Source organism: Arachis stenosperma, chromosome 1, assembly GCF_014773155.1.
Source record: "Arachis stenosperma cultivar V10309 chromosome 1, arast.V10309.gnm1.PFL2, whole genome shotgun sequence".
In the NCBI taxonomy this organism is placed as follows: Eukaryota; Viridiplantae; Streptophyta; class Magnoliopsida; order Fabales; family Fabaceae; genus Arachis; species Arachis stenosperma.
Window position 1 is genome coordinate 15,170,706 of NC_080377.1, and position 15,487 is coordinate 15,186,192.

At 31.1% G+C, this 15,487-nt stretch overlaps 1 protein-coding gene across 1 annotated transcript; it reads right to left on the minus strand.

Moving 5' to 3' along the window:
* Positions 1 to 92: 92 nt before the first annotated feature.
* On the minus strand, positions 93 to 9,791 carry LOC130939845 (triacylglycerol lipase OBL1-like). Its single transcript, XM_057867913.1, has 5 exons — positions 9,371 to 9,791; positions 3,214 to 3,404; positions 2,268 to 2,301; positions 1,308 to 1,921; positions 93 to 536 (listed from the first exon to the last, which is right to left on the minus strand). Exons 1-5 carry the CDS (start codon positions 9,684 to 9,686, stop codon positions 282 to 284), a joined length of 1,410 nt encoding a protein of 469 aa, XP_057723896.1. The 5' UTR covers positions 9,687 to 9,791; the 3' UTR covers positions 93 to 281.
* Positions 9,792 to 15,487: the final 5,696 nt, after the last annotated feature.

Genomic DNA, 15,487 nt, shown 5'->3' on the forward strand with positions numbered 1-15,487 from the left:
CCTATATATATACACCACAGCCTTGTGTAATTGTGATTCATTGATAATACAGAATCATATTGATCATTCACAACACTCTTCTCCCATCTCAATTCCATAATTCACAACCCTTGTGTAATTTAATTTATATTATATCTTACATCATAAGTAGAATCTTACAAATACTCAGCATTTATTGACATACATAATTGATAACGAATGTCCATTACCATGGAACCAACACTAAACTATACATATATAGTACACAACCAGATCTAACGCACACAAACACATACATATCATTACTCGAATTTCAAATGCTTTTCAATTGATCCCAAAAGCGTGGAATTAAGGTAATCTTGGGGACCATGATTAGGTAAGCCTGGAATTAATAAGCCTACGGTCCTAAAAGCAAATAGAAACCATCCTTCTCTATAGTTAGGTCCATTGATGTAGGCAATTATAAAGCTCCTTAATAGTTCCAAAAATGCCTGCACTGCCATGGGTATAATGCACCATGGCGAAAAGTAGTTCTTGTTCGGTTCATCCTCAAGAACCTTCAAGATAAAAACAGAGATTAAGAATCATACTAAATTGTTAGTTTTTGAATAATTTTTTTAGCTTTACTTTTTTACAATTTTTTAATTAAGATAAAGTAAATTTGTTATCTCTAAAACATGGAATTGTTTAAAATTTTTGTCGCTCAAACTTCTTTCGAATTTTGTCCCTAATGTTTGTTGAACTTGGCTAAAGGACCTAATTGAAAATTTTAACAAACAAGAGAAAAGAAAATTCAAAAACAAAATTTAAAAAGTCCCAAACTTTAGCTATATAGAATTTAAGATTGAAAATTTATGTTTTAAGTTCTAGAATTTAAAATAAACAAAATAATTTTTAAAAAGTTAACTGATATACATGGCTGTAAAAAAATTGGTTCTCTTATCATTACTCAAAAGGTTAATTAGTAATAAATTAAGATAATAAAACTCATATACAGCAAAAGTTATAAATTTATTGATGATTACCTTATTAATTTCTCACTTAATCAATTTTTTCAATTTAAAATATTTATATTTTAAACTTAAGTATCTCGAAAAAAAATTAAGAATTAATTTCTTTTTGCACAAACAAAAATGATATTAAGTGAAGATGAAGATTTATATGTAATTGTCTTTATGTAAAGTTGATACTCAAGAATCGTTAGATGACAATTTAATTAAATCTATCAAATTTTTTAACATTTTTTTAATTATCAACTTCACAGAGATAAGTTTTCTTGTTGACAAAAATCATAATCATGAATTTATGATGGTCACTATTTGTCTTACCTTGAGTTTGTAGCGCCAATTAAAGAAAAGACATGTGCCAAAGTGCTTGAACATCATTTCCTTGTCATCGTACGGCAACCTTGGAACTATATCATTGTTGTAAACAAACCTACAATACATAACAGAATGTTCCTTCAATTTCTTCTTCATATACCTCGTATACGCCTCATCTCCAACTCTTGGCTGTCCAAACGTGTAGATCCCTTCAAGCCTCTCCAGCAACAATGTCTCATCTTGCAAAAACAAAATTGTCCCAAACAAAATTGCAAGTGCACCTCCCAAACTATGACCCGTTACTATGAACTTTGCTTTCTCATTTTCACTTAGCCCTTTTCTTAGGATGTCCCTCACAAGATAATATGCCAATGGTGGAAGATTTTGGTCTCGTTGGATTTCCTTTGGCCACCCCACATTCTGTTGTAGCCCCAAGGCTTTCATGAAGCCGCCGTGCATTCTTCCGACACCGGGGATTCCGTACCATGAGATGTCGATGTCCGTGCACCAGTCGTCGGCGTTGAAGGGTTCCGTTCCTCTGAAGGCTACAACATAAGTGTCACGCTCCTCGTATTTATCCAAGAAAATTAACACTTGTGTTGTGGCCTTTCCTTGATATTCTGCAAAATGAATGTCATACATTAATATTTAAAAGACTGTGAAAACTCAGTTACAGTCAATTTTACGTAAAGTTGATAATCAAAAGTTATTAGATGAAAATTTAGTCAAATTAATCAAATTATTTAACCGCTTTTAACTATCAATTTCACATAAAATTGACTGCAATTGAATTTACTACGCCCTCTTTTATACTTTGGTAATTAAAAAAGTTTAAATACACAATTAATTATTAATTAATCGTATTTTTATTCCGGCGTCAAAATTATCTAAGTGTATCAATAGTGTTTTATAGTGTTATTTGTTAGGCTATAATGTATTAGTAGGTACAAGTTTCTTAGTTCTTACCATTCCAGCAGTTGTAACACCCCACAAATTCCATCTGCACGAAAACACACAAAGACAAATCATATATATCATAGAATTAACCTAATAATAATAATAATAATAATAATAATAATAATAATAATAATAATAATAATAATAATAATAATAGGCTTTTTAGACTTTTAGTTAACTCTAAGAGACAAAAATATTACTTTTAAAAATATTATTTTATTCAAAAATATTCATTTATTTCATTTTAAGAAACTAAAATATTATTTTAATATTACATTAAAAAAACTAAAATAAATAAAATTAATTAATATTGTTTGATTGTATTAAGAATTAAAAATTAAAAAATTTAGTTTCACTTTAAAAAATTGAAATACCCATTGAATTGATTTGTATAGACAAAAAATACCTTTTTACCATTAATATTGAAAATGCTAAAATATCCTTCTAGGTTTAGTTTAGATTTTCAATTGTATCAGAAAATGAAACTTTATTTTGAAAAGATTAAAATATTTTTTCAGTTCATTTTAAAAGACCAAAATATCTTTTTAGCATTATGTTTGAAAAGATAAAATACTTTTATAGGATTAATTAAGATTATTTGATTGTATTAGAAATGAAAAATGTTAATTTGATTTAAAGAAAACTAACATGTCCTTTTGATTAGTTTTGATCAAATATTTAAAAATTTAAATTAAATTTAAAAATACTAAAAAACATTTTCAGTAATAAATATGTTTAATTGTATTAGAATTTATAAATTTGAGTTTAATTTCAAAAGACTGAAATACCATTTAATTTATTAAGATACTAAATTATACTTTTAGCATTGATGTAAAAAAAGCTAAAATACCCTTATAATAATTTGAATTAGTTCTCAAAAATTATTTTATTCTAGTTAAAGATTTATTAAATAAGAAGGATATACAAAATTTTTGCATACATGCATAATATATACCTTCCAAACATCTTGAATGGTAGCTTGGACAAACGCTGCATTCTCATAAGCAGCTTTGGCAGCCATCATTGAAAGTGCAACATAATATGTGCAATCGTCACGTTTTACTGCATCCAACTGAACTCGTGCGTCTAAGCTTCCAATTAAAGACAAATACTTCGCTGATTTACGATCAGGCAAAATCACCTTCCCTGTTTATAGTTTAATTTGACATTAATTGATTAATTAAAAATGTTAAACATAATATACAAGAAATTAATTTATAATTACAGCTAGAGATATAACTATTTTGTTATCAGCCTAACCTTCTCCAACATACTAATTTTTACCAAATAACATTTTATTTTAAGAATTTTATTTTGATGTACTGTCAGTGTAAAAAGTAGTTTTATACGTGCATTTAATTACTTATTGTTACATCAATAAAAATAAATATTTTTTATATTGATTGTGTAAATGGTCATTCAAAAAAAAAAAATAATGTGATTGTACGACTGTATCAAACATTTTACACTATTAGTACATCAAAATTAAACTCTAATAATTTTAATTCCAACTCATGTTATTTACAAATAACTTTTTTACCTAAACAATTAAATCATCTACTTTATGTCTCTAGTTAATTATTTTTTATTTTAATAAATAAAATAAATGTAATATTGACCAAAATAAATAATTTTACGAGTATTTACCGATTTTAATTCCTTTGTCATATCTCGTGTACACTGTGAACGAGATGATTTTTTACGTATCTCGTTTACAGTGTAAACAAGATATGGCCTGTCTGCGCCTATATATAGAAGTCGTTTACAGCTTAGTTTCGGGTCCCAGTTTGACTTTGTCAACCTCTTTCTCCCCGCTTTTAACCATTTCTTACTATACCTTTGACCGAATCGATGATGGCGCGCTAAGCGGGAAATGATGGAAATATCAACAGGCTAAACGAGATGACACATTACGCTGAGGCGGCCGACTTAGTTTTGTTATGTTTGTTTAATTTAAGGATGTGGTCGTTGTTAGGGTAGTCATGAAGAACTGGAATGTAGTTATAATATGAATTAGGAGTTAGGTCTGCAGGAGAAATTTAGAATTCTATTCGCTTGTGTTAGGTTGGTATGACATAATTATTAGTTTGGAACTCGGTTATTCTTGTGCTATGTTGTTATTATTTATAACGCTGTAGTTAGGATTTTCCTATTATCGAATATGTAATGTAGAGACGTGTAGGCTAGAAATTTGAAATATTGTATTCTTAAGGCTAATTTTTTTTCATTCTTCAGAGGCCTCGCCTCCTACTGCCCCGGTGAGTGAGCCATACTTTACCTCAACCGGACGCCATCGTCCCGTATCTGGCTGAGGCAGGATTTGGCAACACGGTGCCCCTCAGGGATTTTACTTTTGACAATTCCCTGATTTCGGCACTGGTGGAGCGATGGCGTCCAGAGACGCACACATTTCATCTCCCGTGGGGTGAGGTCACTATCACCCAGCAGGACGTGGCGTACCACCTAGGCCCACATGCACACGGTAACCCCGTCGGGGGTGCCTCCGTGACTTTGGTAGGTGGTACCATACGGAGACGTGGGCATTGGTTGAGCAGCTGCTCGACGCCAAACCTCCCGTGGCAGCACAACAGGCGAAGTAGAGGAAGGAGTCCTTCACGCTGAAGCTTGTGTTGCTACGGGATCGTGTGGGATGACGTGGCACCTCAAATTTGTAAGGAAGAACGACCATGACTTGGTGCTCTCAGACTCAACAATGGCAAAAGCAATTGGCAGTATGTTGCTGTTCCCGTCTTGCGCCACCGCAATAAGCAACACTCCACCGTACTTGCCATACAGATGCGTGCCGTCTACGGATACAAACGGCTTACAATGCTTGAAGGCCTCGACACATGACAGGAAAGCCCAAAATACTTTGTCGAACATGCAGCAATCGCGCACCATGAGGTGTCCATCGTAGTACAGTTTGACGCGTAGGTCACATATGGTGCCGGGGAAACAGCTCTGCAGTGCCTAAAGCAGTTTCGGCACCTTGTTGTACGAATCTTCTCAATCACCGTAGATCCGTGCAATTGCCTTCTGCTTTGCCATCCACACCTTTCTGTATGAGGGTTTGAAGTGATAGCTTGCCCAGACCACATCTTGCAAGACCGGAATACTGACAGAAGGATTGGACTGAATCAAGGGCAATATGACCCTGCAGATGAGACTGCTATCTAACTGATGATGATCTTGAGACATGGTGGGTGCAAGAAAGCTGTGTGGTCCACCAAACCTCCGAACCTCCCTAATCACAACAAAAAATTTATGCCTACACTATATCTCTAACCTACATAACATATCATACAAAAGTACTCAAATTCACAATTAAATTTGAACTTACCAGTAACTGAGATTCTGACGAAAGGTCACACGGAAGCTCCATTGACACCCACTGTCAGCTTGACGGCACTGCACATGGTACTTTAACCGGCCGGACTAGATCACCCGGTACTTAGCACTCCTGCGAATACTGTAGTTTTTCACACTTTGAAGCATCGCCTCTCGGCTTATGAACCTGTATCCGACCCGAAACTCTACACTGCCGTCTAGGTTGTAATCCACTTCACAGGGGTCATAAACCGGGGTCTTCTCATACATGGCGTCCAGATCTAGACTGTGATAGTGACTTGGCACAGCCGATAGCGCCAGAATTGGGTGAAGTGGAGGCAGCACATGGCGCACCACAGCCCCGACAGGTGTCTCCAGCACAAACTCATCCTCATCGCCACCATCGAAAGACTCATTGTCCGCATTGTTCGCCACGTAATCCTCGTCCGACTCCTCCTCACCCTCCTCTTCCTCGTGCTCTGGAATCGCGACTTGAATGGGCGGTGGTGCGAGAGGTCGGTCGTCCTGCACAGAGGTTTCGTGTATGAAACTCCCACTACCACCGTGATCCACCTCGGCGGACAGCTCAATTACCTGTTCACACATGATCCTCTCATGAATGTCGAACATCAATAGCACATGCTCGTCCCCATAAAGTCGGAATAGTCAAAACTGGAAGACTCCAGTTCTCATGGGTGGCAGCAACCTATAGCCCACCCTACCCATCTCCATCGCTTGTATACCACCGAGCTTGCTCAATATTAAACTCTTCAAATCCGACAACATCTCCACACGCTGAGTGTGAAACAGTATCGGATCCTAACACTCAAATGTCACCTCATTGTCGTCATTTCTCATACAACAATTGGGATAAACAAGCACAACTATGAATGGATTGTTACTGGCCATTCAGCTTTGTTTTTGTGAAAAAAACGAGATAGAGAAAGGATATGAAATGTGTGTGGAGAATATCAAAGGTTACACATTCTTTTATAGATACTTAATATTTGTCTTTTATTATCTTGTTTACAGTGTAATAGTCCAAACCACCCGTTAGCACAATATTGCCCGCTTTGGCACATAAGGCCTCACAGTTTTGTCTTTGACGATAGGGATGATAGTCGAAGCCCTCCACACTCACTCGTCAAAACGCGTCATGTTAGGGAGAGGTATCCACACCCTTATAAGACATGCTTCGTTCTCCTCCCCAACCGATGTGAGCCTTACATGAAAAATCTTGTTTACAATGTAAATAAGATATAACAAAAAAATTTAAATCGATAAATATTCGTAAAATTATTTATTTTAATAAATATTTTATTTATTAAAATAAAAAATTCAGTTAATGAACGGTACGACTAGTTTTGGAATACCAATTTCTATTTTCAAGAGACAATTGTTTGCAGTAAAAAGTTTTATAGAACATCAACTACCAGAAACTATTCTGTTTTCCCCAAAGTATTTATTTATATGAATAAAGTGTAAGTAGTACCGTTAAAAGTTACAACTTAAACCATATATTTTAATTAATTTTTGTCCGCACAGAGTATATAATTTCACATAGCTTAGATATATATTAAACTTTAATAAATAAGAAAAAAAAATTGTATTAAGTGCTGGCTGAAAGATACTGAAAGCTACTTCCAGCGTCAGCCCTGTATCTCTATGAATAAATTAATGACTAGATGACAATAATTAGTACTATTAGGATCAAGATTAGGATTACCGAATCTGATTAATAAATTTTTTTTGTGTGTGGGGCCAGGGACGGACTTACTAGGGTGAGTGGACGCTTCGCCTCCAACTCTTTTAAAAAAAGGATTAATAATAATAAATTATTAGGTGCGATTTAATTTTTTAAAAATTTATTTAATATTTAATCTAATATAAATAAAAGTCTAATTTAATTTAAATATTAATAATTTTTAATATTTAAAAAATAAATAATAATATTTAAAAAATATAAAAAATATTATTATTAATATTTTTTAATTAAATAAAATATTTTAAATTCTATAAATTAAAATTTTTTTGTAAGTATTATTTTTTATTTATTTGGTATTAATTTTTTCTGTTTTAACTACTACAACTGAAAATTTTTTTTCAGCTATGAATATTGTGAAGAATAGTTCAGAAACAAAATAAAAAATAAATTTCTTATTAATTATCTTTAATTATATTGAAAAAAATTGTTAAAAAATTTGACACAAATTTTATTATCGATAAATTTTATAAAACGAAAAATCGATAATTTCGTTAATAAAAAGTACATACATATTTTTTTTGTACTTTAAAATGTATTCTCTATCAATATATTTTTGTAATATATTTTACATTATATAATTTTTTATATAATTTTTTAATATTATATATGTTATTGGCCCCTATTATACTATTTCTAGATCCCTGTGTGTGGCGTTATTGAGTTCACAGCATTCCTTACACCTTTTCTTTGTGAAAAATGTTCTTCAAATTATTACGAGAATTATTTTGATTTTTCAAGTATCTTTCACACTTATTTAAGTGAATTAGTGAATTAATTATTAGATTAATTTAATTTAATACACGAAAATTATTTTAATTCATCTAATTTAAAGAAAAACTTTTAATAATTAATTTTGTATAATATCGTGTGAAACATATTTTGTGTCAGTTTTTCTTCCAATTAAACCGTGTTTCTGCACGTATGAACTATAAATTTATTGAGTTAAGCTCACTCCGATCTAGTACGCCAAATTAACATTGATTTGCACCAGGACTATCAACAATTAGATATCTGAAGCTTTGACTGTGGCTTTATAAAACAAAATGACTGATGCGTTAATGCGAAATCCTCAAAGTGATATCTGAATAGAAGAAGCAAAACTTTCTTAAAACATTTTTTTTATTTTAGGATAAAGTACTACTTTAGTCTTTAATGTTTGGACTAAATTTTTATTTAGTTCTTAATATTTCAAATGTTTTATTTTAATTTTAAATAAATTTAATATTATTCTACCGTTAAATTTAATTTGAATAATTAACAAAAATTTTTACATTAGTAAGTATTTGTTAATTAATTTTATTTATATACTAAAATGAAACGTTACATTAATTTTTAAATATACTAATTATTTGTGTTAAATTTAAATATGAAACAATATTCAATCTATTTCAAAATTTTTAAAATTAAAATAAGACATTTAAAATATTAAGAATTAAATTAATATTTAATCTAAAATTAAGATCAAAATAATATTTTACTCTTTATTTTAATATTGATTTACTTTTAAGATATAAAATATTTGTAAAGTTATATTCTTTCTTTTTTAAATAATTTTCTTAAGAGACACATGTTAAAAAATTATAAGTCCTTATAAAGTAATGTGTAACTAATGATTATCCAACTACCACATTTAATTAGTAAAAAAAATTATTAATAGTTTCTTAAGCACAAATTAGTCTAGTTAGTAGTTATTATATTGTGCTTAATAGTTTCTACTTTGCACCTGAACTCTTCTTCCATTTTTCCATTTTTAAAATAAATTATAATTTTGACCGTGAAAATATTAAGGAGACACAATTATAATCCTGAAAACTATAAACTAATTTGATGCACATTAAAATTTTGTTAGTTTGACCAAATTACCCAAAAAAAACTTTCGATAAAATTATACAAAATTAATTCAATCTTCAATTAGAAAAAGTCAAATTAGTTTATATCTTTTCATAATTAAAACGTCAAAATTCAATTTATTCAGAGAGTTTAAAAAGATATATGAGTATGAAAGAAGTAATTAACTAACCCCTGAGAAAGTTAAGTATGAGGAAGAAGAAACCACCGTTGAGAAGAAGCAAGTTGACGAAGCGCTCAATACAGTTTCCAAGGAAGGCTAACGGTTTTGCAACAAACTGTAACAGTTTCTGGAGAACGATAGAGACAAAGATAAGCCAACGGTGCGCGAAGCTGTCTTCATAATCTCCACCTGCATGGCTATCAACAAACTTTCTCTTCCCCACGTTCTTCGAAAACAAGAGTTTAACGAGGTCAACCAAGTGTGCGTCTTCGTGGTTCAGCAACATGTAACTGTCTGCGAACCCTTTGTTGCAATCTGAGGCCATGGCCGCTTAAGGACCAAAGATTAATTAATAATTATTGTAATAAGGAACAAGATTGGGGATCGGATGCAAAGCGGGGTTGTTAGTATTTAAAGGGGAAAAGCAAACAGCACGTGATTAGTGGGGCTAAGAAGAAAGAAGGTAGAAACTACTAGAGACGGTTAAATTAAATTAGGAAAAGCTAAGGTTGTCTTCGAAGTTTTTGTCAGCCTGATTATTATTATTTCTTTTTAAAGAAAAAGATGTGGTTCTAATGAATCGAGTAAATTACATGGGACATGAGAGTAAATATGAGATCATCATGGGATTTTTTATTTTAATAAATAAAATAAATATAATATTAACCAAAATAAATATTTTTACGAGATATACGTTATCTCGTTTACACTATAAACGAAATATGACACGTCAGCGTAATATGTGTATATCTTGTTTACACTGTAAACAAGATATGACCCGTACGTATCTATATATGAAAGTCGCTTACAGCTTAGTTCCAGACTCCAGTTTGACTTTCTCAACATTTTTCTCTCCTCTTTTAACCATTTCTGATTATACCTGTGACTGAAGCGGTGATGGTGCGCCAAGTGGGGAATGGCGGGGATATAAACAGGCTAAATGAGACAACACATTACGTCGGAGTGGCCGATTTCGATATTAGTTTCATTACGGTTGTTAAATTTAATGTTGTTGCTATTGTTAGGGTAGTCATGAAGATATGGAACGTTGGTATATGAGTTAAGAGTTAGGTCTGTAGGCTTAATTTAGAACTCTATCCGCTTGTGCTAGGTTGCTATGACATAATTATTATTAGTTTGAAAATCTGTTATTCCTGTGCTATATTGTTAGTATTTATAATGCTGTAGTTAGGATTTGCCTATTATCGAATATGTAATGTAAAGACATGTGTAGGTTAAAAAGTTAAAATATTGTATTCTTAAGCCTAAAATATTTTTGTTTATCATTCTTCAGAGACCTCGCCTCCTACTACCCCGGCGAGTGAACCATACTTTACCTCCACCGGACGCCATCGTCCCGTATTTGGTCGGGGCCAGATTCGGCGACACCGTGCCCCTCAGGATTTTACTTTTGACAATTTCCTGATTTCGACATTGGTGGAGCCAGGGACAGACCCAGTAAGAGACATGAGGGGGCACTTGCTCCCACTGGGTTTTCATTTTTTTTAAAAAAAGATAGTTATATATAATAATGTATCTCTACTTTAAATTTTAAATGATCACGCTACAAATAAATTATACTCAATTGGCTAAAATTTCAAATTAACTTTTATATTTTTTTATTATTTTGACTATTATTTAACCTAATTAAATTTAATTTTTGTACCGTCACTCTTTTATTCGCTTAGACTCTTTTTTTATTTTTATATTTTTAATATTTTTTTTATTTCTTGTCTAGTAGTCATCTTCTGTTCATCAAAAAGTAAATTTCAAATTCTCCATGTTTTTTTTATATAACTTTCTATGATTTTATATATCATCCAATTTTATTATTTTTTTATATTTTCAATTGTAAATTTTAATTCAAATAATTATAGTTTAGGTATTAATCTAATATTTCTTTTCATGACTTTATATATTTTATTTTATTCTCAATTTATTCATCTTTATTACTTATTTTTTATCTTTTGTTCTATTATATGTACCTGTATTGCATATAAAATCTTAAAATAAATTAATTAATTTACTAATTTAGAATATATTTTTTATTTTTGAAAATAATAAAGACAAAGTATTTTAATTACAATACATAATTAAACAGATGAATAAAATTTTTCATCTAACATTATATTAAAATTAAATTAAAAATATATAACAAATTTAATTATTTAAAAAAAAAAGAAAAAATATAAATTAAGGTTATATTATTTTATATAAACATACTTATATATATATAGATTTAATTTTTCTAGTATTTATATAAAATTTTAATTTTAAATTATAAATATTAGTGCGTCATTAGTTGCTAATGTATCAATTGAGTCAGTCTTTTATTATTACATGTGCATAAAAAAATTATTTAAGATAACAAGTTATCTATAATTTAATTAAAATATTTTAAGTTCAAATTTTAGAAATAAAAATTATTTTTTTATAAATTATATATAATGAATAGTATTTTAAGAATAAAAGTATTCATTAACTTTTTTTAATTTTTATATCTTTATATAATTAATAATATTCAACAAAATTTATTTTAGTGTATATATTTTTGCCTCCACTCTTAAAATTTTCTGGGTCCGTCATTGGGTGGAGCGATAACGTCCAGAGACGCACACGTTTCATCTCCCGTGGTGCCGGAGAAACAGCTCTGTAGTGCCTGAAGCAGTTTCGGCACCTTGTTGTACGACTCTTCCCAATCACCGTAGATCTATGAAATTGCCTTTTGCTTTGCCATCCATACCTTTCTGTATGAGGGTTTGAAGTGATAGCTTGCCTGGACCGCACCTTGCAAGACCGGGATACTGATAGACGGGTTAGACTGAATCAAGGGCAATATGACTCTGCAGATGAGACTGCTATCTTACTGACGATGGTCATGAGACATAGTGGTTGCAAGACAGCTGTGTGGTCCACCAAACCTCAAAACCTCCCTAATCACAACAAAAAATTTATTCTTACACAACATCTATAACCAAAATAAAATATCATACAAAACCACTCAAATTCACAATTAAACTTGAACTTGCCAGTATCCGAGATTCTGACGAAGGGCCACACGGAGGCTCTATTGACGCCCACTGTCGGCTTGACGGCACTGCACATGATAATTTAACCGGTCAGACTCGATCAACCGGTACTTAGCAGTTAGCACTCCTACGAATACTGTACTTCTTCATACCTTGAAAAACCGCCTCTCAACTTCTAAACCTGTGTCCGACCCGAAACTCCACACCGCCGTCTAGGGTTTACTCCACTCCACAGGTGTCAGAAACTAGGATCCTCTCATGCATGGCTTCCAGATCTAGACTGTGATAGTGACTTGGCACAGTTGATAGCGCCGAAATCGGGTGAGGTGGAGGTAGCACATGGTGCCGCACAGCCCCTGCAAGTGTCTCCGGCATAAGCTCATTCTCATCGCTACCATCAGAATACTCACTATCTGCACTGTCCACCACGTAATCCTTGTCCGACTCCTTCTCACCCTCCTCTGCCTCATGCTTCGGAATCGCGACATGAATGGGTGGTGGTGCGAGAGATCAGTCATCCTGCACATAGGTTTCATGTACGGAACCCCCATTACCACCGTGACCCACCTCGGCGGACAGCTCCATTACCTGTTCACACATGATCCTCCCATGAATGTCGAACATCAGTCATACATGCTCGTCCCCATGAAGTCGGAATAGTCGAAACCAGAAGACTCCATTTTCTTTGGGTGATAGCAACCTATACGCCACCCTTCCGATTTCCCTCGCTTGTGTCCCACCGAGCTTGCTCAATATCAAACTCTTCAAATCCACAACGTCTTCACATGCAAAGTGCGAAATAATATCGGATCCTGACACTCAAATGTCACCCCGTTGTTGCCATTTCTCATACGACAATTGGGATAAAGAAGCACAACTATGAATGGATTATTACTGGCCATTCAGCTTTGTTTTTTAGACAAAAAGGATATGAAATGTGTGTGAAGAATACCAAGAATTTACACATCCTTTTATATTTGCTGAATATTTGTCTTATATATATATATATATATATATATATATATATATATATATATATATATATATATATCTCGTTTATAGTGTAAACGAGATATACACGTGTCAGCCTAACTTGTCATATCTCATTTACATACGTAAAAAATCATCTCGTTTACAGTGCAAACGAGATGTGACAAGAAAATTTAAATCGGTAAATACTCGTAAAAATATTTATCTTGGTAAATATTACATTTGAAAAAAATAATTTTATAATATAATATTAAAATTTATATAATATAAAAATTTAAAATTTAATCTTTATTTATAAAAAAAAAATTCTAGCGTAGAACAAAAAGAAAACGTGTTAGAAATATAAATATTCGCATCGCTTTTCTAACTTGAATTTTATGACAACCTATTATGTTAATGTAATTTTCACACTATTTTCATAAAATATTATACTAAATTTGTTGTAATTCATCAATTTAGATGATTGGCTATTAAACATTATGGATTGTCAAGTCAAAGATAATTTTAATAGAAAAACTAAAGAAGAGAGAAGAAGTATTAAAATATAGATAAATATATTAACTTCACAAAAATTCCAAATTAAATGTTACAATAAAAGTGAAAGAAAGAATAAAAAGCAAATGAAAATGAAATGAAGATGGAAAGAAATGTAAAAGGAATATTTAGTTTTTTCCTTTGTATCTGTTTGCATCAACATAATATTAATTAAGATGTTTACAGTATTTTGCCAAATGAATCCAAATCTTTTTCTAATCCTAACCAGTGGTGGAACTTGAAATAAAATTTTGGAGGACCACATAGAAGATAATTGTCAAAATGCTTTTGATATGGACTCCATTTAAGATAAGCTCGTCTAATTTTATTTCTCTGGTTTTGGTGATATTACCAAATTTAAAGCCGTTTTTCAGGGTCTTGTTCCAAAAAATTAAGGTCAAACTTATCATATGTAACTTTTTGAACTTTTAAAAGTTGTATCTCACTTTTTTCGCGATTCATTAAAGTAGAAAAACTATCTACATGTGTTGATATTGTAAAAATTATATGTTCTCCTTCTTAAATATTAGTCTTCCTCTTAAAAAATGCATCAACTCTTTAATTTTTCATTATTATTTTATAATAAAATTTGAATATATATCCTGTAGAATATGTAAAGAAGAAGTTAGAAGAACAAATATTAAAATTTATAATATTTATTGAATTTTTTTATCAATTTATACAAATACAATAATATTAATACTTATTGAATATTCAATTATTTTTTATCATATAAAAAATTAAATTAAATAAATAGTAAAATATAAAATAATATTAAATTAAATAAATAAAAATATCTAATTTTTTATATTTAAACTTAAAGGTAGAAAGAGTGTTGCTTATTAAATTTATTGGGTACTTTAAATCATAGTAAAATATTTAAACCAATTGAATTATTTTTTATCTTTTAAAAAAGTACTACTAATTTTTTTATAAAAAATTTGGGGGGACTGTGGCCCCCCTTATCTGAACTAAGCTTTACCACTAATCCTAACCCTCTTATTTATAGAAAACTAAACCAATTAAAAAATTATAATTAAACACGCTTGATATGTTGTAACTTCTACATAGAGGTACGTAAGTTATAATGTCTATGAGAGTACAAAAGTGGCACTTTTGTCAAGTATACACTACAACAAATTTATTGATTATGGTCGGATTTGTCGTGGGATATTACTGACACATTAATCATTGGATTTTGCGTGAGATTACCATCATGTTTTATTTAGACAAAAGTTACCATCAAATTAGATATTCTATCCCAAAATTTAACCGTAAGTTTTGACACGAATAAACAATCTAATGGCATTAAATTTATCGTCAAATTTATCGGTAAAATAATTCAAAGGTAACGCTCAACTAAAAAAATGCACTATTTGATAACTGTAAAATTTTTACTGTTAGATTTTTTGGTGACACAGAGATTAATCCAAAAAAAATGCAAAATCATTAGTTTCAAAAGTGTAAAAGAGTAGCTAGTAAAAAGAATGAGGAAGTTGAAACACCTTAGAAGTAGAGGAGGAGCAAAAGAAAGAGAAGAACAATGCACAATCTTACGCTCCAAAAGAAAAGG